This window comes from Apis cerana, linkage group LG8, assembly GCF_029169275.1.
Source record: "Apis cerana isolate GH-2021 linkage group LG8, AcerK_1.0, whole genome shotgun sequence".
Lineage (NCBI taxonomy): Eukaryota > Metazoa > Arthropoda > Insecta > Hymenoptera > Apidae > Apis > Apis cerana.
Window position 1 is genome coordinate 6,700,182 of NC_083859.1, and position 26,821 is coordinate 6,727,002.

The 26,821-nt window shown below is 30.7% G+C and overlaps 1 protein-coding gene and 1 long non-coding RNA gene across 8 annotated transcripts in view; one reads left to right on the forward strand and one right to left on the reverse strand.

Moving 5' to 3' along the window:
- Window positions 1-3,660: 3,660 nt before the first annotated feature.
- Window positions 3,661-26,821, reverse strand: part of LOC108001718 (alpha-mannosidase 2) — a 128,653-nt gene continuing 105,492 nt past the window's right edge. For 6 of the 7 annotated variants that reach the window (XM_062078416.1, XM_062078417.1, XM_062078413.1 and 3 more), the window contains 4 exons: window positions 24,725-24,897; window positions 21,642-21,775; window positions 8,630-9,098; window positions 3,661-8,420 (listed from right to left, as the gene is read on the reverse strand). In XM_062078416.1, coding sequence (XP_061934400.1) covers window positions 6,278-8,420; window positions 8,630-9,098; window positions 21,642-21,775; window positions 24,725-24,897 — 2,919 coding nt within the window. In that variant the 3' untranslated portion in view covers window positions 3,661-6,277. Of the gene's footprint in view, window positions 8,421-8,629; window positions 9,099-21,641; window positions 21,776-24,724; window positions 24,898-26,045; window positions 26,190-26,821 lie in introns of those variants that run through there. The other variant, XM_062078419.1, reaches the window with a different exon arrangement.
- Window positions 13,160-14,322, forward strand: LOC114578038 (uncharacterized). The gene is made up of 3 exons (XR_009830901.1): window positions 13,160-13,203; window positions 13,315-13,528; window positions 13,878-14,322. It is a non-coding gene; the product is annotated as an uncharacterized LOC114578038 (long non-coding RNA).

Below are 26,821 nucleotides of genomic sequence, written 5' to 3' on the forward strand. Positions count from 1 at the left end.
TAAATATTTAAAAATAGGATAAAGTAAAATAAAAATTCAATGTCATCTTTGAGCATATTTTGATTTAATTTTTATTCTACTTTAGTCTATCTTTAAATAAATGTTCTTAGTATTCAAGAGATGGTGCTGCAAATCAATTCTATCCTTTTTATGTTTCATTTATGGCACTCTAGAGATGGCGCTGATTTTCATATTTTTACACTATCTCTATCTTTTTCTCCCTATTTATTTTCTTTGTCTACATTTCTTCATAAAATTATTTAAGAGATAGCATCAATTTTTAATTAATTTTATGATTTGTCTTATTAAAACTATTCATTATAAATTTTAATAGAATTTATATGTCACCGGGGATTTATATATTTATATTTATAATTTTTATATATATTTTATATATTTTTGGTATTTCTATATGTCATATTTATATATATATTATATTTATCTTTTTATATTTCTATATATTATATTGTATATAACAACAAATATAAAAATTTAAACATATATAATACTATACTATAATATAAAATATAATAAATATATTATTCAATAAGTAGTATAGATCAATCATTATTTCACTAAGTATTATAAGTCAGCTGTTATTAGAATAAATAATATATATAATATATATAAAAATACAAAAATATGTAAAAAAATATATATATATAAAACATATAAATATACAAAAAACTAATAACATTTAATATTTATCTTAAAATTTTACTTTTTATATTTCATTATGAGAACATACAATCAGAATGAGAGAAAATATCGCGGTGAACATTAAAAAATGATTTTCACTATTATCCACCATCTCTTTGTGGAATAATTTGCCTTCAAGATATCTTAAGAAAACCAACTATGGTTCATAATCCATCCTGTATTTCCATACAAATTAACGACACTTCAAGGCCTCGAAACCTCGAAAAATTTCTGGCGGGGTATATATCTTTGGTGGGGTAATATAAAAAGAGAGAGAAAAAGAGGTTGCGCCTCTTTCATGGCACAAAGGGAAAGCCGGCTATTTGTCTGCCTTCCCTTGCTGGTCTCTGTTATTAAAGTCTTCGCGTCTTTATTTCACTGGGCCATTGTCGAGGTTAGGAAAAAGCTTGGCGAAGTTTCTCTCCAGTTTGATAGCTCCAAAACAGAAACGGGAATTTCAGACGCCTTATCTTTTTCAGAAATAAGTTTAGCTGCCAGTGTCTTTAACTCACTAGGAGCTCGACGTTTTATGACTTCCTTTTTATCTCTGCAATTTTTATTATTTCCTTTCATAGTATTTTCAGTTACACTTGATCATATTACCGCATATTGTACTACTGTATTTTTGTGTTATGTATCTTTAGAAATAAAAGTAATGAAACAATTAAATAAATGATCTTGCTCCTTTATGTTCTTCTGTTAATTTTTAGAAATTGTTATCTTTGTGATAATAATAATTCTAAAACACATTATATTTTTGAAATATTGTAGGACTGTTATTCTAATAAGTTTTATGCTTTTCTTTTAATTTCTCAAAATTTTCTAATAAATGAAGAAGATCAGAAAAAAAATATTTTTGAAATTTTATTATTTAATTAAATTTCTTAATTTAAGTAAGATTTAGTAATTAAAGTTTTAAAAAATATCTTGTTGTAACAATTACCGAAGTGATTCAAGTTTTAAGATCTATAATATAAAATGTTAGTTCTTCCAGTGACCATTGTACGAAGAAAAAAAACTTGTCTGGATGCAAGAATGCGTTTCATTTGAGGTCATTTACACGGTTGGCCTACTTTCCAGCTTTTTGTACTGATATTACATTCGAGTTTTACGAGTTACATGAAAATAATCCGTTGTCTCGGCCACAAAAAAAAAATATTGTTAAATCTCGTCCAACAATCCACTCGATGGTTTGACCGATATAAAAAATTCTATTCTCTTCTCTCAGTCTAGAACAATGATATTACTGGATTATTGCTTCAAAGTGGCAGGATTTTTAGAACTTTTAACTTTTGTACTTACTAATCTATCTTAAATTCTCTTCCAGTCATAAACAATAAATATCTCTAAAATTAACTAAAATCAAAAAATGTTTCTTTTAATCTTATTTTAAAATTATAATCATTGTTTTCTTATATACAATATATATATATATATATATATATATATGTGTATATAATAAAAATTATATTATAAAATATTACAATTAATAAAATTATTGAAGAACATAAGTAATATGATTTCTTAGAATTCGTAGAAATTAAAAAATTAGAATTAGAGATAGAAAAGAGTTAAGAGACTCTTCTCGTTATACAACTTTTAATTATAATTGGTTCGATTTCCGTACTACCGGAATTTCTGTCCGAGCTTCGTTAGACACAGCTGTGGAACTGACAATCGTAACATCGATTTTTTTTTCTTCTCTTCACCACTTTCAATGTCCTCCTGACGTCCTTAATTAATGACAATGAGAACACATTGTTAGTTCTTCGACATGATAAGTTTCGCGACTGTCGTTTGCGAATTAATTTTCTTCTCTCTTGAAAATTTATCAAACTATTTTCACATTGAAACAACGTTTAAGCTAATTGCAGCCACATTTTAAATGTTTCATTAAAATCTAATTATGTATAATTATTATTATACATTTAAGTTTTAAAGATAAAAGTCTGCTATTAAAATTATAATCTTTAAATTTTGTTTCTTTTTTTCTTCATCTATTATATTTAATTTGGATTTAGTAGAAATACAATGTCTATTAATAGACACTTGTATAAATAAGTGAAACTCTAAAAATTATCAATAATTAGTAATATACTTCTGCTATAGAAAAAACTAAATATATACTTTTACAATAGAAAATATATTTATCAGCAAATAATATGAAACTAATGATAATTTATTCCTTTTCTTAAAATTATTCCATGCAATTAGAGTTAAATATCCTGGCAGAGTAGAGGTAATTTTCTAAGGTATCAAGAGGAATGCAAATGAATCTTCTATTTTATGTTGATGACCCTCTAACCCTCTTCCCGAGAATCGCGGCAGCCAAGGAACTAGCATTTATGGCGTTTATCAGTACATCAGCTGGTATCGCGCACTCTCGTTAATGAGAATTATGTCAAGGAATCGTATCGATTAAAGCTTAGCCCAGATATTCGACGAGGGAGTGTCGCTTCATTGATTTACTATCATGCGTTGCCTACAGATTTGCCAGTCAGATGACATTAGACTTTATTTCTTCATCGTATCCCTGTTTCTTCATTGCTAATGCATATCACTGAAATAGTTGAAGAAGTTAAATTGATATAACAACTTTGTATTTCACTTTTTCTTAAATAAGAATTTCTTTTTGATATAAACTTTAATTGAAGACTTGATACTTGTTTTTATATATTCTTGGTTTTATTTTCAATTTATTTAGTACAATTTAGTATTGAAGTTCTTCTTTATTTTTAAACATTGGGGAAAAGATTGAATCCAAAAAAAAGTTTATATTTTAATTGCATTAAATTGCAGTTATTTGAAATTCATTTAAAAAATGTAAAACTGAAATAATAATATTTTAATTTATTGGATTAAGAATATTTTTAAAATTATATCTAAAATAATATGCAATTATATTTCTAAGATCTTGAAATATCTTTAATCAAAGGAAGAGATGGGAAAAAGTCAGCTCGATTCTCTTATTTAAAATACGTCAGTTACTATCTTTATTCAATAAATATAATATTACATTGTAACATAAAGAATATCGTGGTGTATAATTGTCCTCGTCGGCTGAACAACTCGCAAGTAACTATTCTTGCGGGTAGTCCTAGCAAATTTTCAAATATATCTCTATATACGTGTTTACACATGTAAATAACATGTGCATACATACACGTATGTATACATATACCATCTTTAATATAGATCTTTCTTCTCTAGAGACAGCACAAACATGTAATATATTACAATATCATTACAAGGACAGTCACGGATCTCCGGCGATCATTTTTTTTTCTTTTTGATCTAATTTCCGCGGTATTCCAACGCGAATTTCCTGATGGTCACGTATTTTATTAAAATTTAATATTTTTTACTTTCTTGAGTTGGCCTATTTAAAGATAGGCAGACTCTTTGTAAATTAAATTATTTTTTTTGAAGTTAATATTAAAATTTTTAAAAAAAATTTTGATAATAATTTTGATAAAAATTGATAATTTTTTTAAAAAGATATTTAAAAAATTCAAACAATAATTGTATATAATATCTTAATCTGTATACAGTATTAAAACTTAATTTATATATTTACAATTTTTATAGAAATATATAGTTAAGAATATAAAGGCATAAAATAAAATTAAAAGTTAAGCGTTTCTTTTCATTTTTGTTTTTCAACTTTATTAAAAGTTGATTTTAATTCCATTAATGTATTTTGTTTACATTATTAAAATCGTTGACAATTCGAATTAAAAAACAAAAACTTCAGTAAGCTGAGCTTAATTGTATTATTATCAAGCTGCATTGTCTGCATTAGGATTCCCTTGGAAAATAAAATTGCCAGAAAGTTAAAAATTCTAAAAATTTAAAATACTAATTAAAACAAACTTTTATAGTTCTATAAAATTAATAATTAATAAAATATAATATATTAAAACTTATTTTACATATTTCATTCTAATAATAAATGTTTTGCTTAGACACTTCTTGATAAAATTTGTATAATTAATATTCAACAGACAAAGTTAAAATAGTTTAACAATTGAATAACAAATATTTAATTTTATTCCTCAATTTTAAATTAATTTATTGAATTCGTCAAGGGAAACCTTATAGATTAAAAAGAGCCTAATCTTTTCTTTGACCAAGAAGTTTGCTTCACTGGCCTATAGATTTTAAGAAAGTGACACAGGATTCGCATGGAATCCATTCAATACTTTCTATTCCGCTAATTAATCTAATATTTACACAAGTCTGTCATACAGCGGACGCTTGATCAAATCTTTTCGCCTCTCTAGCCGGATACGCCTTAGCAAAAGTAAAAAATAGGTACTTTCCAGCCTTTAGGCTCAACTAAATTGTGTCCCCGCTAGAATTGGAAGAGCGTTGGAAGTCACCAGTATTTTCTGGCTAATTAATTATTTTCTCTTTATAATTCTGCTTGGTGAAGGAAGAGAGAGTCTTTTCGTATAAGATTTTGCATATGAAAATAGGTATATACCATTTACATTATATATCTCACGCTATCACAATATACGGTCTAAGGTAAAGTCCTGGATTGATATGTACAATATAATATATTATTTATAATATTTCACATGGTGATCCATTTGGCTTGAGCATTTTGTATATTTTTCGGGCAAGTCACTTGTTTTTGTGGAGCAAACATTATTGTCCTGTTATAAAGTGACCAAGAACTTCACAAGAATTTTAAAGATTTGAGTTTTATAGACTGTTCAACATTTGCAATGTTATTTTTATTAAAAACATTATTATTATTTATGAAAAGAATATCAATTGTCAAGATTTTGTAACTATAAAATGTTAGAATTTTAAAACAGAATAATAAGAATTTTTTTGGCTAGTTTTTTCCAATAAACTATCTTTAAATTCTGCAAAGATATTTAAATGTTCAGGCTAAGTGGAACACTTTATTTATCATAATTCACACAGTTCCCGTACGCCTCGCACGAACTAAATCTTTATTAGATAGATTACTAGTCTGTAATGTATTTTGATTATTTGATTGTGTCGTTGATTTGTTTTGACATATTTCTGAAGCCTGACTTGTGTCAACAATCTCTTTGAAATATCTGGATGTAAAAATTGATTAATATAAATGATTTTATAAAAATCAGACTTCAGAGAAGAAAGAGTGTGAAGATCTTTTATGTTTCTGTAGTTAATTCGAGATGCACGGGAAAGCTTGTGAACTAGAGAGAACATGAAGTCAGAAGACACAGCTGAATCTGTATAATTTCTTTTCTTATGTTGACTCTCCCTTCCTATCCTTGCCTGTCTAATTGGAAACCCAAAAATGAAACAGTACAGTATGTGATGACCTGGTGTGTGTGTGTATGTGTATGTACTGGTGCAAACACAGTCAATTTCATCGTGGCGTCTAATATGTACACTGAATTGACCATGGAACACAAGGTAAAAAACGAGGGGCAAGAAGAACATGGTTTCAGCGCCATTTGCAGAATAATTCCCTTTCTGATTCTAATGGATTGCACGAAGATCCGAAGAGGTAGCATCTGCTAGGGCAGTGTCCTGTTCAGAAGGCAAGTGAATGCTTCTGTTGGATTTAGGATCATTGGACAAAGTTCACGTTGAACGTTTCCACTTCCATAGGTTGTAAGGTCACCTCCTGGAGGCCATCCTTTAACCTTTGCTTCGTTTTGGTGCCAGTTAGCGAGGTTTTGGTCACGTTCAGATTTGCTAGTTTATAGAAAGATGTCCCCTGACCAATTTTTTCCGTTAATGGACAGTGTTTTAAAGCAATATCAACTCCCACGGAGCAACTATAACCCTGTCTATGGAGCACCATCAGAGCACTATTCACAGGGAAATGTGGCAGTTTTTGATCATGATTGGTCCTAAGATTTAGCAAATGTAAATCACATGGAAAACTCTGACTAAGTAGCCTAACCTCTGGTGCCATTGCTATATCGCCTTCTGTCCCATCCACCACAAAAATATTCACAGGATAATTGAGAGCATTGCTTAAATGGTTAGCAAAAAGTGAAGGTTTGGAATACTTGTCTTTCTCCCCAATAATGTCTTCTAGCAATAACCAATGCTTAATGATAGTTCTTCGATTATCCAAAAGACCTTCACCCATTCCTCTGGAATCATCATATAATGTTCTTCTGTCTAACATAACTTCTAACCATCCTGGTTGATAACTGGCTGCTCCTTGGCAGTGATTCACTAAAAGAGTAAGTCTGTGATTAGTGTCTTCTATGTAGGCCATAGTAGTGATGGGGAAATAATTGCCCTCAATGCCAATCCTGTCTATTTTTGTCCTCTTGATCATTTGATGACCATTTAAATCTGTATAAAACTCTGGAGGATCTCCATTGAGTATATCAGTCTGCAGTCGCATAAACATTTCTGTTTCACGATTTTTTGGAGGAGTTTCAAAGTCTACAATGTTTCTCAAATAAATTGCTTCGCCCAATCCATCATCTCTGTGGTAAATAGCAACATGATGAGTCAACAATTTCCCATACTCAACAGTCAACCTTGAACTGAGACTTCCACTAACAATATAAATCTTTTGATGAGGTGTATAAGCTTCCAGAACATCCTTATCAATATCACGAAGATTAGGATCAGGCATGAACAAATAGGCCCCACTATGAAACTGTGCGGACGGATAGGCAGCGAATTGAATGGCACATTGCATGATTTTACCAGTCGCTTTTTTAGTTACTCTCTTTAAGAAACCAGTCTGACCATCAAACAACAATTTCATCCTTTGATTTTCCAATTGAACATCTCCTACTTGCATAGGTTTGATGGGAAATACATTATCCTTGCCGCATCTACTGCAATATACTGTAGAAATAGCTTCCATAGGTACTTTATCAATTTGTTGAAGATGATAAGTAGCTATGGCTAAAGGTTTCAGTTCTACCACAAATAATAAAACATAAACATCGTGAGTGATACTGGTTGCATTCATCACAGGAGCTATTTGATATGGAATAGGATTCTTTTGTGTGTCCAGAACTCTGATTTTATAAGAAGTGACTTTTAGACTGATTACCTCGTGTCTGGGTTGAGCCAGAGGATTAAATAGCACTATTTTCTTTGTTTCTTGACCGTTAATTCCGATAGGTATCTTCTTTGGTAATTTCTCATAGCTATCTCTATCTGATTCAGCCAGAACGTATACGGAATTAGGCTTACTTGGACTTCCAGCTAAAGATTGAATGGCGAAACTTTGCAGACTGGTCGTATCTGATATAGATTCAAAGAGTTTTAAAGCATAGTCTTTCATAACAAAAGATTTGGAGGTGCCAGTGATCGCGTCATGATGTTGGAATAAACCTAAGTTTCTTCTAGCCTTCACCAGCTTTTCAAAATATGTTTCATACAACATAAAATCTTTTCCAGATTGTTTGGCCACATTTAATGCAATAGTGTAAAGAATCTCCGCTGATCGAAGGTTCGCCTCCAGTTCACGATCTAGGATTTTCATATATGGCCTTGTAGTGAAGTAGCCACTCCAATAGGCTGGCCTGCCTTCGCTGAAGATGTCAGAATATACGAAAAAATCACCCTTCAAAGTTGGAAAATCCTCTACGCGTTTTCTAATCTCATGGAAGTAGTCTTTAGGCGTACCAAATACTACTTCCGCATTATATTCATCCTTTCTGCTGTTGATGTAATCCATTAGGATCTTATAATTAGTATACTGTTGGTCCCACTCGATAGCATGATCGTATCTGCAACAAAGGCGAAAATAAACATTATAGACATATATAAATATCTACAAAGAATTATTAGATTAATACCAATCTTATTATCATTAAAGTTAACTAAAGTCGAGTTAATTAGAATTAATATAAACTTACTATTCTATATTTTATGTTTAATGTTTATTAATTAAACAATTTCTGGCAACTTTTACATCAATCAAGAAAATTAATTTTACCTGAAATCATCTCCAAGTGGCATTAGCACCACATTATGCATGAACAACGATCCAGTCCTAGAATATTGTTCCAAAAGCAATTCGGCCATCTGTTTCACGTTATTTGGAGTGATTTCCACTGCTCTGACCGAATATTCAGTATATTCTCCGCGAATCTTCCTGAAGTCGAAGTTGAGACAGACATGAGGATGTGGGCCACAAGAATGCTTGATATTATAGATATCGAACGGTTGATTATGAGTCAGCATATCAGCTTTGCCAATCTGATCCCACGGCTGGAGCCAGATAAAATCGCCATATTGTTTTTTGGCGAACCATTGCTTCCACGCGTAATGTATTCTCTGGATTACTGTGCCAGAAGCTCCAGATGCTTTCAGAAAGTAAGGTATGGTACCTCCATGACCAAATGGATCTACCGACCAACCAGACTCAGGAATGATGTCCAGATTCGTTTTCAGCCATTGATGACCTGCAATCAAAGAACATAAATCAGATCAATTAAAAATATACGAGTTTAAGAACAAGAAGGAGAAACAGAGATCTTTTCCACAATATCACTACGGAAATAATCGGCTTTTCTACTGTGTTGATATTGTACTGACAAAAGCAGTCGGCCGTTTAATATTCTACGAACAGTTAGATGAATCTTTTGAGGCTTTCACAGGTCTCATTAAGAGGCGTGGAGACACAAACCTTGTTCAAATCAAAAGGATCAATACGAGCAGCATCGTTAAATTCGTGGAATGGTTGAGAGATCGTCTTTTGAGAATCGTTCGCTCGTGTTTGCGAGACACTTATCGCCGTGTAAATAAATATTTCTAGAGTTCATTTAAAACTTTATGCTTCACGGAAATAATTGAGATTTCTTCCATGTTGAAAAAGTAAAATTTGTGCACAATTTGAAAGTTTTTTATCTCTATGATTGATTTTTGGAGTACTGTGACAGTTGAATGAAAATCTATAGAAAAGAGCAATGAATTATACAATTTATATTTTAAAATTTAGAGAATTTTTTTTAATGAATGTAAATAAATAAGATAAATATCTTATTTTTTGAAATCTAAGAAACGTTGAAATATTCAAAGTTATATTATTGCTTATTAAGAGTAATATTATTAGGAGCAACATTAAAAATTTTATTGATATTCTTGATATTGTTGATTCAAACAAATTTAATCAGAGATCAAAAAAAGATTAAAATTTAAGTAAAATTTAAAAATGATAAAAGACAAAATGTGAGAGTTGATTTTATAGGTTATAGAATATCAATAGTGACTACTAATACAAAACGTGATTTCTCATAGTAGAATCCTATTTCAATATGTAGTTGTAGTGGACTATGTCTGTAATCGATATCTATTTATCAGTTCTCACCCACAGCATTCCTCGTAAACCAATCCAATACAAACCCTATAATATGGAGGAGTTAATCGACATTCATTGCCAGGATAGAAACTGAATTCTGACTCCACGATGGTTGACTTAAAGTCAATTTATATGGAGTGGGATAAACTCTTATCTAAATCGACAACAAAGCCTCTAGTGACAATTAGAATAATTATTTTTCATATATCAATATTTATTTAAATTTATTACTTTCATAAAATAATTCATCATAATCAAAATTTATTTTCAATAGTTATACAGATATAGATATATATATTAATAGATATTAATGGAATATCTTTGAAATCTATTAAATCGATTTTAGAGAAAACTCAAAACAAAAATAAAAATTTAAAAATATTAAATTTATTAAAGTTTTTAAACATTTTAAATTTGCACTAGATAAAGTGAAATGGAGAGTAAAAAGAGTATTGTGACAACAAAGAGATTTTACACTAGATTAATAATACTAGAAAAATTGTATTTTTAAATATATATGTATTTAATGATTAAAAACTTGTTTTTATTAATTATATAATAAAAATTAATTTAAAAATTTTACATATGAAAAGAATTTTTATAATTATTTTGATAGACAAAAAAATATAATTGGCGCTTCTAAGAATCGATAAAAATACTTCATGGAGAAACAATATTTGATCAAGAGAAAAAAATTATAAAAAAATATGTATACAATGCAATAGCAAAAAAAAAAAAAAAAACAGAATAGAATACAACTTGTAAAGGTAGCAGTATATTTCTTTATTTCATTGTGGCATGGTTTCGATCTTTGTGTTTTCGAAGCTAGGGAAAACGTATTTACAGAAGTCTTTCTAGTTTTCTACGATAAACGATTATCGATCGAGTCCACTGGAACAATCGCATATCGCTGATGAATAGAATTCTTTACGTGTAACATTGAAAATTGGTTAACGGAAAGTATGATATTTTTAATAACAGAGAATAATAGTTTTTTTTTCTTTTTGTTGTGTTATTCGACTAATAATATTTGTATTTTAAATAAATTTAACACAAATCTCAAATTCTAATCAATTCTAACCGAATTTTACAAATATTTTAATCAATATTTCAATCTAACCTTACAAAATCAGTTACTCTAAAACTTTCAATTTCTTTTCATACGAAAGTTTTAAAGAAATTTTAATTTCAACGTAATCTGATTAATGCAAATTTAAATAAATGAAATATAACGTTCTATTTTAGGAAATAATAATCTTGACTATGTTATTATTCGAGAGACGAACCGAGACAGCTCCAATTATCCCACTAATGTAATAGTCGTTGGTGAAGTGTCCCCGAAATTTTCGCAGAACCGAATTCGTATTCAAAATCCTTCTCTACACACAACCAAGCAAGAGCATAACAACAACCACCAACAGATGCACAGCCAACGATGCGCTAGTAAGTGTACGTTAACACACACGCTATCCTATGGATTCAAGCCTGTTCTCTACGAGCTGCTTTTGGGCTAAGTACAACGTTCCTGCGGATTTACGTTAATGTCTCTGTCACATATCGATTTTGGCTTGTTCCTCTTGCAACACTAATCCTTTCGTGTCTATAGACGAATAAGATGAATATTTAATTTAATTTAATTTACGTAATAATCATTTCGTTTAATTAACTAATTCAAATAAAATAGTTAATTCGATTTAATATGATAAAATATATCTGATCCTAATCTAAAAACAATTAAAATTTAAACCAGTTTCGGATTTAAATCTATTTTAATTTAATATTATAAAAATTTCATTCTAATGAAGTAAAAATTTAAATTTAATTTATTAACTTAACCTATTTGTTAACTTGCTTTTGATTCTCATTTATCCTAACCTAATTTTACATATACTCCAATAAATCTTATATTTTTGAGTTCAAGATTACTTGAAAGTTATACATAAGATGAATTTATATTCTGCAACACATCTTCTACAAGATCTAAAATTTAATACACGTATTACAATTTCATTTTATATTGAAATTCTTCTAACCAAACTTTTTAGTCGTTCAAAGATATTGCAATAAAAATTCCTCTAGTGATGCAATCTAATATTGAAGCTGTTATCTGACAGATATCTTTTTCATTTTCCTATTTCGCAGCTGCGAACACAATATGTTTCCACGATAAAACCGAAACGATGAAACGGAAGAGAACTTTCCCGCGGAGATAAACGAGACGCATACCTAGAGAACATTCAGAAACTGGGTCAATCCGAAAGCATTTGGGTCAACCAGACAGAAGTCCCTAAGGGAAACACGATAAGGCATGTCTGGTGGAATTTATGCCTCGTAATTCCAAGACGCAAGATGGAATCATAGATTTCACTGTGGATTACAGGTGGTTAATATTTGTTATTAATGGAATTAAATTTGATTTAGACCTCATTTTCATTAGTGATTTTCTAATTGTTCCATGCTTGACGGAATTCGATTTTCACAATGTGAATCACTGTAGCCACTATTGTTTTTAGAGAATTGCAACGATTTCCGATTATATCATATTTATTTATATATTTAATCTAATCGTATTATTTAAAAAAACGTATTATTTTTTTCGAAAAAATTGAAGTGATTTTATCTCATATAATTATAATTTATTTTTCATTATGAATATAATGATTGAATAAAAATAAAAATTAATTTTCAATACATCAAATTGATTTAACCTAATTTAATTGAATCGAATCGAATCGAATCAAATCAAATCGAATTGAATCGAATCAAATCAAATCGAATCGAATCGAATCGAATCGATATAACTGAAAACTTAGGAAAATATTTAATATAATATTTCAATATTTTGTCTTGTTGTTATAATAAATAATTCATAATTATTTAATTAATTATTAATTATTTAATTAAAAAAGCTATAATACAAATATTCTTATTATCAGTTTTCTCTACGATGGGACGTTTCATTAACCTCTTAAACAATTATTAAAAACAATTTGATAAATCGAAAAAAAACATAGATCTCGTAAAAATCGAAAAAATAAAATAAATTCAATAAAAAAATATTAAATTATACAAAATTATAGTGTGTCCGATTGTTGTCAATCGGATAAATAAATAATTGTCACCGTGCTTAAACGTTCCCAGCACAAAACTAATTCGAGTTTCCTAATGCCCGATGTCGCGAGGATGACAGCAATTCCTGTATAGGGCAGGTATTTTCGATTCAGACGCGCGGTACTCGAAATCGTTCGAGCGTGCTTAAACATTAACGTCCACTGGTGGATTGTTACCGGTCCGTTAGTCCGTACGATTCGCATTCACAGAGTCATCGGTGGCCGTTGGTTGTAGCGCGGAAATTGCGTCAATTATTCGAGGAAGCCGGCTTGGCCCGCAAATTGCGCGTTCATCCCTGCCTCCAGAGGATTTTCAGTTTATTGCAGACGTTTCATTAAGAGAAGAGAGAAGAGGTTATGTTCTGAACTCTAAATCGATTGCTGTAAGATTTGAAGGAGAATTTCTAAGTTTAAATTTTAAATTGTAAGCAGTTATAGTCATTTGAATAGAAAAACTAACCTAAAATCTAAATCTAATACTAAATGTCAATCCTGACATTTAACGAATCTTAACCTAATTTTGTACTTTGATTCATTTATTGCAATTTTCATTGTATTTCATATTTTCAATTCATAGTAGTGTAATTTTTTAATTATTATATATTGAAAAACCTAATATTTAACATTCTAATCTAGTTCTCATTTAATGCAAATCTATCTATTTACCTTATCTATCTATTTAAACTAATTCACTTTGAACTTTAAATTAATTTTCATATTATTATTACAATTTTTTAATTATTATAATATTATATATTTTTCTAAATACCTAGATTATCCTGAGAATCAGATTAAGGATATATATAAGGAAGACTGAAGATGTCGAACATGAACACGAAAGAGAAGTCTGTGGTGTGGTCTAATGTGAGTGAACAAACCATTAAACTACACTCAACCAGTACTCGACTGATTATATCCCATTAGATACGACATGTGTGCATTAAGCGAGTTATCGCGCTCGCACTAGTCTCTACTACACGATCGAGACCATTGGCTGAAGCTAACAATTTTAATGGGAGAGATTTGTAGTTAGAAGAAACTGTAGATATATAAACTTGTATTATATTTGATTTTATTTTAGGATTAAATTATTGTTAATAACATTTTATTAAGTATAAATTCTATAGTTTTTTCAACAGATTTTAATGTTTTTAAAAAAAAACATATAAATTAAAAACAGTTTTATTGAAAAATTAATTATTAATATTTTTATATTTAATAAATATATTCATTTTCATGCATATTATATTTTTTTTTACAAATCATTAATAAATGTTTTTTTAATTAATATTTATTAATATTAATATTATTAATAAAATATTAAATATTAAATAATAATATGTCTCATCATTTTAAAAAAATTCATTTGTGAAAAGATTGAAATTCAATAGTGTATATAGAATTAAAAATACTTTACATACAAATTTCTTTGGTTTTACTGTTCTTTGGTTGTACTTTAAATTAGTTAAAAAAAAAAACAAAAACAAGAAAAAAAAAAGATTGTTAAATCAAGACTAAATTCCATGATACGAAATGAAGAAAGCATAGGTGAAAAAAATTTGTGCGTCATGGAAGTTGAAAAAAGGGAAAGACTTTTCACAGACGAAAAAAATTAGGAAACGAAGTGTATTTTCTGGAATAATGAATTGTCGTTCGAATGGCATTCTGAGGGATGTTTGAACTTTAATTTCACAGAATTGGCAAGTTCAGTATCGCTAAAGGAGAAAGTTATCGTGGAGACTGAGAGGAATGATTTTTGTATTAGACATATTAACTCTTCATAGCATAATTAAATGTTTAATTTTTTTTAATGAGAAATTTATTATAAAGTTTATTATTTTTATATATTTAATTCCAATATAATATTTTTCAATTTGATTACTTTTATATTTTTATATATTGAAAAATATAATAAATTTATTTTATATTATCTTTATCTTGATTGATAATGATATAAATTGATCAATGATATTTCATTATTTATTTTATTAAAAATTTTATAACTTGGAATAATATTATTTATTTCATATATTCACTCTGAACATTTTTCAGGAACGTTTCAATAAATCTACAAAAAATTTTTAATAAATAAAAAAGAATAATAATAAAAGAATTATTCTAACGAAATGTCACATAAAAATATAAAGATTCTATTCATTATTAACAACAATTTAATTAATCTCGTAATATTTTATTTTTAATTATAAATTTCTCACCCATGTACGATTCACAGGATTAATATCTCTTTCAATTTGAATAAATTCTGCATGCTCAAAGATGAATCGTTACTATTTCAATAATTCAGCTTTCAACTCGTCGTCTGGCTGACCTTAAAACGTTAACCATCACTAGTGGTAGCCTGACACGAGGCGTACCGCGACTACTCAGATCGTTCGATAGAGCGTCGACCTTTACTACTGACAGACTCGTCTAGTAGTGAAGCGTCGCATTAGTCAGCTGGAAGAACTTCGAGCAAACAGAAGGATAATAAATACCATGCGCCACTTGTTGCTCTTATTTCATAAGAATCGAAGATATTTTAAGTTTTGAAGATCTGGGGAAATATTATATAGATTCACATGAATATATGATGTAAGAAACTAGTTTTTTTTATATAATAATTTTATTAATCATATAATAATTTTATGAATCAATGGAAAATCATTACCAATGGAATTTTAACTTTAACTAATCTGATATTTTATATTAATTATTTAATTAATATTTTAATTGTATTATTAACTATAATAATCTGATTTTAATGCACAATTTTTCAGATCAGGTTTAAAAATTATTCAAATATAATTTTACATATCATAATTGTGTCTGAGTTAAATCTAATCTAAACTTAATATATGTAATGTGACAATTCAAATTTAATATTTTAATTCAAATCAAAGATTCACATTTTAATTTTAATATTCTGACTTAACTAGAGCTATATTATTATAACATAAATCTACTTTCTAGTTAAAATATAAAATTCAAATTATTTAAAATATTTCAATTATGATGAAAATATTAATCTAAATTAATCTAAGTCAAATTGAAATTGAATTAACTTATCCTATAAATCTAATCCAGCTTTAAGACAAACTTATATATTGATCAAATTATCATTCATATTAAATACATATTTTAATCGTGTTCAAAATTTTAACTTAATAAACTTATTTTCAATATTTCTTAAACTATACATAACCTAAAATTAAAATATTCAAAAGTTCAAAATCTATCTTATATTAAATTTTAATTCAATTTAAATCTAATCTATATAATCCTACATATACTATAATCCTACCGATATTTATACTATAATCTTACTGATATTTATAATAAGAAATTTCAAATTTTTTGAAAACCGAAGTTTCGAGTTTAATCTCCAACTTAAGAAGGAAATTAAATGAGAAATGCGAATCTCGCACGATAAAATCGGTATGGAGATAACGGGGCTCGTTAGTCGTTGCTAATTTTCAGGGACCGAGCGAAACGAGCCCAGCATTTCAGGACAGGTTGATAATGGACTCGTCCCGGTGCACTTCCGGTTATTATCGGGCTTCCTGCGCATTCGAGGCCAGGATCGTGGTTATCTCGATTTCTGCAATTGTCGATACTCCCCTTCTTCCACTCATTTTTCGTTCCTTTCGTGAATTTTTGAATTTCAAAACACGGTTAATCTACTAGCTCTGTTCTTCGATATCGCTCTAATTTCAGCTATTACTATCCATCTAACTATGCTTTCTTTCATATATTGTTTTGTATTCGAACAATTTCACAGAATTTTATTTTTACTCTGTTCTTCGATGAAAGCTCATTTCTTGAAAGCAGTTTAATCGTAATGAAATAAACATTTCATAGAAAAATTTATTTTAACCTGCAAATAAAAGTTATGTTAAACCTAACCTTCAATAACATATAGTAAACGAATAATGGTTCGAATTAACATTTTTAAAAAATATCTAATTTTTAAAAAGCATACATATAATCCTATTATGAAATAACTATCAAAAATTTTCTAATCTAATCAAAAAAAGTTCAAATTTAAATATAAAATTTTATATTACCTATATATATTATAATATCAAATATAATCTTAATTTAATATTATAATACTTAAATAGATTTATAATCATAACTTTTTAAATCAATTTTCTTGAATCCACTCATTATAGTAAGAAGTTCGATGAGATAACCTATATCAAGAAATTTATGTGGAACGGATAATTAATTTGCCGCTCAGTGACGGCTATACCTATGCGATTTCCTCTATTAAACAATGGAACGGTTTATTATCGTTGGTTGGCGCCATTGTCCTCTTACGTAGATTTCGATAAATCAATCGTTCTATTGATCGAACAGGTGCGATCGGAATTAGACGCGTTCGTGATCGTAAATTACGCTGATCCGTTTACGATCCGTGACGCTAGGATTTGTCGCTACGAGATGCATAATTTCGCCTATGAGCGCCATCTACTGTGAAAATCTAACCTCAAACTAATCGCTTCCTTCTCATCCGAATCGTTTTGATTCGAATTAAGAATAACTTCACGTTAGTAAAATGATCATAGTATGCTTAACCTATAAATTAATATTTATATTTTCTTTGGAAATATGTGTAATAAATAATAGGAAAGAAAATTTAATCCAGATATGGCACAAAATTTGCTGATAAAATTTTGAATATCAATTAATAATTTTTAATATATAGTTTTAATAAATTATTTTTTAATTTTTTGTAATATTTGTTGTTTTATGTCTAGTTATAAGTTTTGTAGACCATATATAATGTAATATAACTGTATAAGATCTATTTCTCTCGATTAAGTTTCTAAAAAGTTAATAAAATTTAATCATCGTTCCAAAATTAATTACAGTTTCACATCTGTTCGTTTTATAGGTTCATCCTCTCTGCTTACAAAACCTATTACAAAATTTTTACGAAACTGCTTACACGTTTCGGCATCGTTCAGTTTTACGATCCGAAATAAAAAAACTCTTTATTAAAATCAATTCATTTTATTTTTTACAATTTTCAAACCACTATATCATTTCTCCACCCAAGTATACTTTGTATCAATTACAAAAAACGATGCAAATTCGTAAATGGACCAATCCTTTTCTTTTAATCAGATTACTTCTACCATCCTAACTATCCAACCCAATAGCTTATTACAATCGTTTCGAAACTTTTCTCAAGCATTCTCATAATTTTTAACTTTTCTCTCTTCTCTTCGAAATATCATCTCGAAACAAGTGATCGACTCTTTTTGAGCATCTCGTATTGACTTTCGTATGTAAACATTAAAATAGTGAAAAAAATTGAAAAAAATTGCGTCTGAAGTAGCAGGAATGACGTCTTAATTGGATTTCGCGAGAGTAATCGCGAAACTTTTCTTCCAGAAGGAATAAAGTGTGGTGGGATACCTTTCGACCACGCTGAGGGACATTATTTATTCTTTAATTTTTAGCTTGAGAAACAACTCGTAGTTTGTTTCAACTGTTTTGAGCTATCATCCTATTTTTTTTTTTAAAGTGGCAAATTGTTGTAGCGAATTTATTGCCGTGATCTTAACAATCTCTCGAATATAAATCATAAAATTTTGTACCATTTGTAAATCATAAAAAAGGATGCATGGCAGAAATACCAATGAAAGTTAAGCGAGGTTAGGTTAGATTTAAAGATGATAAAAATCTACAATATAAATATAAATTTTGATTTATACGATATTGTAATAGAATCTTTGATAATAATGCGAAATTTAAGCGAAATTTTTATTATTTTTTTTAATAAAATAAATATCAATTTAAAAAATGTAACATGAAAACATTTATTTGGAAAGAAATTCCACTTGTGATATTCAAGAGTCAATAGAAATATGAAACGTATCGTGTTTCCAATTACAGTAGAATCATAATGTGACAATTTAAATAAAGAAGAATCCCCATTAAACTCCAAAAAAACCAATATAAATTCAAACCGGATCCAACTTCTTCTTCGATTTCACACGAGATCGACTTGGAAAAGCATCCCAATTGCGAAGCATCGGCGAAGGATCATAAAAAATTGAACGAAAGAGAGAGGGAGAGAGAGAAGACAGTGGAAAAGAAAATCTAAAGAAAAGAGGATCACAGAGGGATGCTCTGTGTATATCCTGACGGACTTAAATTACATCCTTTATACACGGGAGAAGCTTTCGACGAGGATATTCACCAGCAACCGAAGAGGGTGGATCTCAAACCGAGTAATATCGCCGCCAGGACTTTCCTTCGATTGCGCTTCCTCTGCATTTCGCAACCGAAGTTTCTTGTGTTCTACAACGAGGGAGAAAGAGAGAGAGAGAGAGAGAGAGAGAGAGAGAGAGAGAGAGAGAGAAAGAGAGAGAGAGAGAGAGATGGAGAATTCAAACTGTACGCGATAGCACGCGACCGTAAACGCTTTTATTCCGCGATATTTACACTGGATTCATGAGTAAACCGGCGAAGTACACCGGTGGTTTCGAAAGATCTCTCTCGATCCTTTATCGAGAACGATTTCCACGATTCTTAACGATTCAGAGGCTGTCAGAGGAAGAGAGAACTCGGGTTGAGAAATTCGCTTTCTGTTGCTCAGGTTGCCAAGGAAATGAAGGCAATTTAACCCTAGAACTGCTAGGAGGGCAGGTTCCACGAATTCACGATTGGAAAAGTTTAAATTAGAATTATTTTGTGTTCTTCGAATAAAGAATTCGAACGAAATTATCTATAGTTGTGTATGTGTATGTGTGTATTTTTGGATTTATTTATCTTAAGAGCTTGAGAATTCTTTTTAAATTTTTAAATTTTAAATTTTAAATACGAAAATAAAAATAAATCGATTAGATCGTAAATAATTATATTTATAGCGATTGTTCAAACGATTGTTTCATATAATTTAATATAGAATTGATCGAGTATTCGATTGGAGATTAAATAGATATGTTTTATTGATATTTTGTCAAGAAAGAAAAAAAAAAGGCATAAATATCAGCAATCTAATAATTATAATCTTAGCGCAAAACTTTGAAACAATTATATTTATTTTAAATAAAAATAAATAAATAAATATCAGAATATTCGTTTATATTAATAAACTTGCAAAGAGACGAATAAAATACGACGCATGTATATATTTCCAAGATTTATTTTTAAAAGTGCCTGTTAACACTGTCACAAATTTCATTCAAGTCGGCGTACGATCTGAGATTCCGCTAATCAGCGGAAGCTAAATAATTCAAGGACGTATCGATTTGTAATTTACATACCAGCTTGTGCAGCCGATCCACGCGTTCCATTGAAATAATACCGGCCTAGCTATATTAACTTCCAATTATTAGGCTGCTGAATATGTATGCGGTCGGTTCGCGCTTAGAACGTTAAATATCCAGGGCAGCCGCGGTCGGTCAATATGCGTGCCCGCGGCCATTGCACACAAATATATTCGGCAAATATTCCGTATGTGAATATGCACCGGTCGAAAACGCAACACGTTACCACCAAATCCTCCTATATTCGCTAGCGGTTGAAATACAGACGCGAAGGATTTCGAAAACTGGCCTAAATCGATCAAACGCGGCAAGTCGAATCAAATGTGGAGAGCAGTGATTTCAGTCTAAATACAGTGGTAAATTCGATATTATCTCTGATTCCTATCGAAAAAACTACGATTAATATTTGACAATTGTTTATGATAGCTCATATTAAATCGGATAACTTATATCGAAGTGAACCTAACCTCGAAATTTTTTCGATCGAATTCAATTTTACTTTAAATATATCGTTTTTATTTAATTCCGAGTAAAATGTTAATAATATTGGTGCATTATTTCTAAAGATTATATATTGAACAAATAATTTGAAGTTAACATAAATCGAAACGATCCTAACCTAAAAATTTTTCAACCAGATAATAGAAATTCTCAATGATACATTTAATTCTGAGCGAAAGCAAGGATAATATTCATACGATTTATCTAGAAATTGTTTCGATAGATAATTTAATAGTTATCATTGAAATTTTTTATCCCGTTTCTAGTCCTCTTCTATGAATTCAATTCAGCCAGACAATAGTAACAATAGTTTGGATGATTCCGTATATTAGTCCTCCAAGAAACATTTCAGGATTGTCAGAGCGATTCCCAAACGTCATAACTCGGATCACGAACGTGCTTAATGGCCTCGAGACGACGATAACCGGTGGATGTACTTAGAGAACGGTAATTATTATGGCGTAGCTAGTACCGTGGAAGCCTCAACTGTAATCAGGGGAATTCTTGGGTATAATAAAATTCTGGCATTAAACCTGGTTCATTTTCCACGTTAAACGTGACAATTGTCGAATCTTGCTAGTTTTATAACCATCCAAGAATCCGAGAAGGAATTTTGAATAAAAAGAGAAACCCAGTTAAAATCGTCTCTTACGATATATCGAATTTCGATTTTCCTTTTATATCGTTTTATATCGTTCAGTGAACGTTGACGCATTCAGAGACGATAAAAATTCAAAAGATAGCCACACTCACCCTCGATCAATTGATCCAACATGGCGTAGATGTGCGACGTTGCTTCATCGGTCATCACCCAACCCCCAGTGGTCATCTCCAGCCTGCCATCCTTCACCAACCTCTTCACGACCATCTTTTTGGTGGGATGAGCACTGTGTGAATGAAACAAGAATCTTGAGTAAATATAGATTTTAATCTTTCTAATTTGAAAGTTGATAAATGTTAAATGTTTGTTAAAATAAATAATATTTAGAACTATAATAATTTAATCTAAATTTAGAATATATGTAAGCAATTAAGATTTGTTTAAGATTAGTTTGTAATGATCACGATTGATGTCAATATACGTGATCGATGCTGGTATTATACACGACTCGATCCTCTCTCGAGGGATTCGTTCCGTCGTTAAGATGTTTACGTCTACCATAAAATCGTCTCCTTTTCCATCATTTTTCGAAGTAGGATTACCAAGTAGGGCTAAGGTCACGATGGTTACAGATGATTATCCGAGTAAATCTCCCCTCAATTCTCCTCGTGATTTTCACAATCTATCTTTCTTTTACCCAATCCTAAAAATTTGCTTCCCTAGAGAACGCTTAACTTTACCAGCTGTTCTTGAAATCCTTGTTTAGTCAGCATTTTCTTTTAATATGCTTCGACTTAAAAAAAGAGAACACCTTTAAATTCGATATGAACAGTTTATCTGGTTCTAGTGTTCGGTGCCACCAATTTTATTGAAACATTGATCATTTTTGAGGTTATGTCTATAAATTTGAGGTTATATCTACATCTATAAATTATTTCGAGACAAAAAAATGGAATATAGAATTTTTGAGGTTAGATGTATAAATTTCGAATTATTTCGAGACAAAGCAGGCGTAATTTAAAATTCTAAAGAATACTTTTCGAAGCATAATTCGTCATTTTATCCACAGATTTAAACTCGTAAATGAATTTATGCTTTCATTGTTTTATTAATTAATTATCCATCTATATAATTCACGCATTATAATTTTTCATTTTAATTTACAACAACACAAAGATGACGAATATTCCAAGATATTCCAATCGATTAAAACCGCGAATACTTAAGTCTGCCAAAATGACATATACAGATCGAGTAATCGTGTGTTAAATCTCGAATAAATAAATCCAAGAGAGTAAACGCGTTACGCCGCAACTTGTAATTTCGGGCGATACAATTCTCGATGCAAATCATATTTATAGTCGCATTCCACCAGGTCGAGGATTTACGTGATCTCGGTAGTTTCAGGCCGCAATGGCCGCCCATCCACTGACTCACGTCGCTCCGTAAACCACCAACGAATTCCGTTCCACCACTCGTTTCCGCTTCTCGATAACCCAGATGCCGGAGGAAGTCGTCAATTTCCATGAAGACGTCTTTAGGTTTCCGTTTAACACTTTGTACAGATTGATACACTTCGTACAGCCACGAATTTACGAGGTGCTTTTAAAACGGTTCAAGGTTTTTTTTTGTTCTCGAGTTTGCAGAGAGGGAAAACTTTTTCGAGTCTAAGAGGATAACACGTATCTCCACAGGTAAATATTCATTCTCTGAAACCACATTCGTTTCTCTATCATCATTTTTTATCACCGAGTATTTTATATATTTTTCACTTAACTTTTATTTACTCTCTTCGTTCGAGTACAATTATTTTTTCAACTTTTTTCCAAAACTACAATTACAATAAATTATAATAAATCCTCTTCTTCAGAATTTCGACATTAAACTCGACTTCGTCTCGAATGATCCAATAATATAATTATATTAATCTATCACGAAGTGAATCTAGAAAAATTTTTAAAATATTAATATTATAAAAATGAACAAATGCTAAAATTTTTCCAAGCTTCGTACAATATGAAAAAAAAAAAAGTAGCAAGGATGTTAAGCAAATCCATTTGAAATTCTTTCCCACGACTACTACGCAACGATAAGAAACGAGCAAATTTGAATAGCTAATACGAAAAGAACAAGGGGAAAAGGAAGAAAAAAAATTTTGAAATATATCGCGTGAATGCAACGTTGCCTCATAACGGTTAAGGAAGGAGGTAGTTTTCGATCACGGGGGCGGCCATACACCGCCATTGCTCGTCCTAATGGGCCGTTTTACGACAACCCTCGTTCCAGGAAGAAGCTCACCAACACACCGGGGAAGCCCCGGTCTAAGTCCAAGGAAATCTATTCCACGTGATCCTCTTACGAAACGATACTTGGGGATCGGTATCGAGGTGATTTCCGTTTTCCTGGAGCGGTATCGGGCCGATTTCCGTTTCCCTGAATCGGAAATGATCCCTTGTCCCAACCTGGTCTGGCCAGAATTTCATCTCTCGTCAATTCCATAAAGAAATTCCTCTCTACATAGGAATGGCGAAGGAAGGGTATGATATATCCTTATCTCCTTTTCCCTTTTTCGTGATTTCCCTTTTTATGCTCGCGATACTTCTTCGTCTTCATCCCTGTCCTCTTTTTTCGATTAAAAAAAGAAAGAGAGAAAAGAAAGAGAGGGGAGAAAAAAGAGGAGAAGCTGCGAGGAGAGAAGATCCTATGGGATATTCCTTAGGGGAGATATGCCTTAACTGTTCTTTCAAGCTCAGGCCATCTTGGCCACCATCGTCCTCCCCTAATAGCATCCTTTACGACTGTCGTCTTCGCGGGCCACATACACGGTAGCTCCTAACTCGAGCATAAAAACTGATGATGCCTGGGCTTTGTGGCCAGGGCAATCGAATCGACTGAGAAAAAAAAGGCGTTGTTGGAGAGGATAAGATGGTTTTTCGTTGTTCAAGAATCGCTAATATAGTCGTTTTCATTTTCTTTTGAAAATTGTATTATTTTTGTTATTATCACGTGAGAATTGTAATATTTTTATTATGAAGGAATAAAAGGAAAAAAATGTAAGATTTATTATTAGAAGAATTATCAATAAGATTAGGAAATTGATGGTCTATAGATTTAAAAATAATTATTTGTAGGTAAAATAGTTGAGCAGATACTCTTTTGGGAATGTATTTTTTAGAGATGTTAGATTTTGTATTATTGTTGTACAATGCTGTTTGAAATTCGATATTACACTTACCTTTCCCACCAGAGTGATAAAAAGGACACTTCGCTCCAGATGAAAGTCATGTTGGGCCATTGCTGAAGCTTGGAGACCATGTTGTTCAAAATGCTTCTGGTAGAGCTGTGGAAGTATTGCTCGAACGTTTTCAACCATCCTGGATCCGTGTGACTGTGGGGCACCAGGATCACCTGAAATCATGAAAAAAAATCTTATGTTTTCGAGAAATTTACATATTATATTATATTAAAATTTCGTTTCGTTAATTTCTCGAATAATTGAAATTAATTATTTTTTGCCAAAAAATTCAAATCTAGGTTCATAATTTCTATAAACAGCGTTAAATAAATATCAATGGATATGGTGAATCTCATATAAAACATTATATACTTTAGACACACGTGATTCAGAACAAGCCTAGGAATAATTAACTACTATTTATTTTTCTAAAAGAAAAACAGAATCGTCAATTGGCTAATTCAATTTACTACTCCTGGCTAAATGGTCAAAATCGAAACGGCGGTCTTTTAGGTTATGCAATCTCGCACAAAACATTAAATAACGTATGGTGATGTTTAAAATTTGATAAATTAATTTATGAAAATAAAGAAAATAAAAAATAGATTTTTAATAAAATTTTATGTATTATTACAAATTATATATGAATACTTTTGAATATATAGTTTATGTATTTTGAGAAAAATGTATCAAATACATTTCGAGAAGCTTCGTTCCAGTCTCGAAATGTGTCGGATTGTTCGAGTTCATGGGCTGGGCTTAACGAATTTCCAGTGGAGAGAACGAGCAGTGGTTCTCAGCCGACGATGTTGGACGAGTTCGAGGCGGAAATTCGTTAATTAGGCCGTACCAGCCTCGCCACGATAACGATGTTATTTCGTAATTGATACACTACCAGGTCGAGCCGGTAATGCGGCTGCACGCCGGCTAACATTGCTCGTAAAACAATTTGCAGGACTCATTACGATTTACCATTGGTCGGTACATTCGTGCGCCCGTTTGATTGTTGTTCATCGCCGACTACCATATAATTTCAGAGGAAAAAATTGTCTTTTTTTTTCTTTCTCCTTACTACCGAATACGGTTAATTCAATTTCCCTAGGAGGGCTCTGTAGGTGATATCACAAGCGACCCTAGCGACCCGACATAACCTAACTTTTTCTTTGACTAATACGACGATCAACGCGATGGAGAGAGACCTTGTTGGATCTCGGTACAGCATGCAGATTTCAAAGAGGTGATTTCAAATTGCATTTGAAATTCGTCGAAGTCAATTTGATTTTCGGCCGGGCCGAAAGTTCGCGTTAATGAAAATTCATACCCGTTGGACCTCGGCTTCAATTTTTCACGTGTCGTGTTCTCTGCTCTACCATCGGTTTTCAACGCGTTTCTTTTATGAATATTTAACGCCGATGCCTGTTTGATCTTTCACACGGCGACCTGTTTCGTTGCATCGTGATGGCGGAGAAAAAAAAAGATCTCTATTGAGAACCGCTGGCACAAAGGATTACGATAAACTGATATCCATTCGCTTATAATCAGCGTCAAAACCACGTCACGTTGAACTGCGCATATTTTATCGAACGAATCTCTGTTGTGCCTCCGTTTATCATTCGATTTGACTTAGGAGAAAAATTCCCTCTCTCTTTTATGAGATCATCATTATAATTTAAATCAATCTCTATACAATTCATGAAAAATTGTAACATCAATGAATTTTATTTTCGTTAATATCGAAACAATAAAATGATAAACAATTTTTTTATCAAAAAATACATCGAGAAAGGTGAAATTTTCTAGATAGATATTCCTATTGGTTTTTGCCAATTGTCGATAAATTATCGTTAAAGACAAATGTTAATTATAGATCGGTCATGCGATGTGTTTAATAAGCCAGCTACGTGGAAATCTTGGAAGATATCGGGCTTATTCGTATGCATGAGATGGTCGTGGCCCAAATCGGAGTTCTCCTTTAATACATTTCCCTAACCCTTCAATGCTCTGCCCTACTACTCTTCTCGAGTAGAGGGAATAGTATAATCCGTTCCAGTTCACGATAATTTTGTCGATTACTTCTCGAAATCACTGTTATCACCT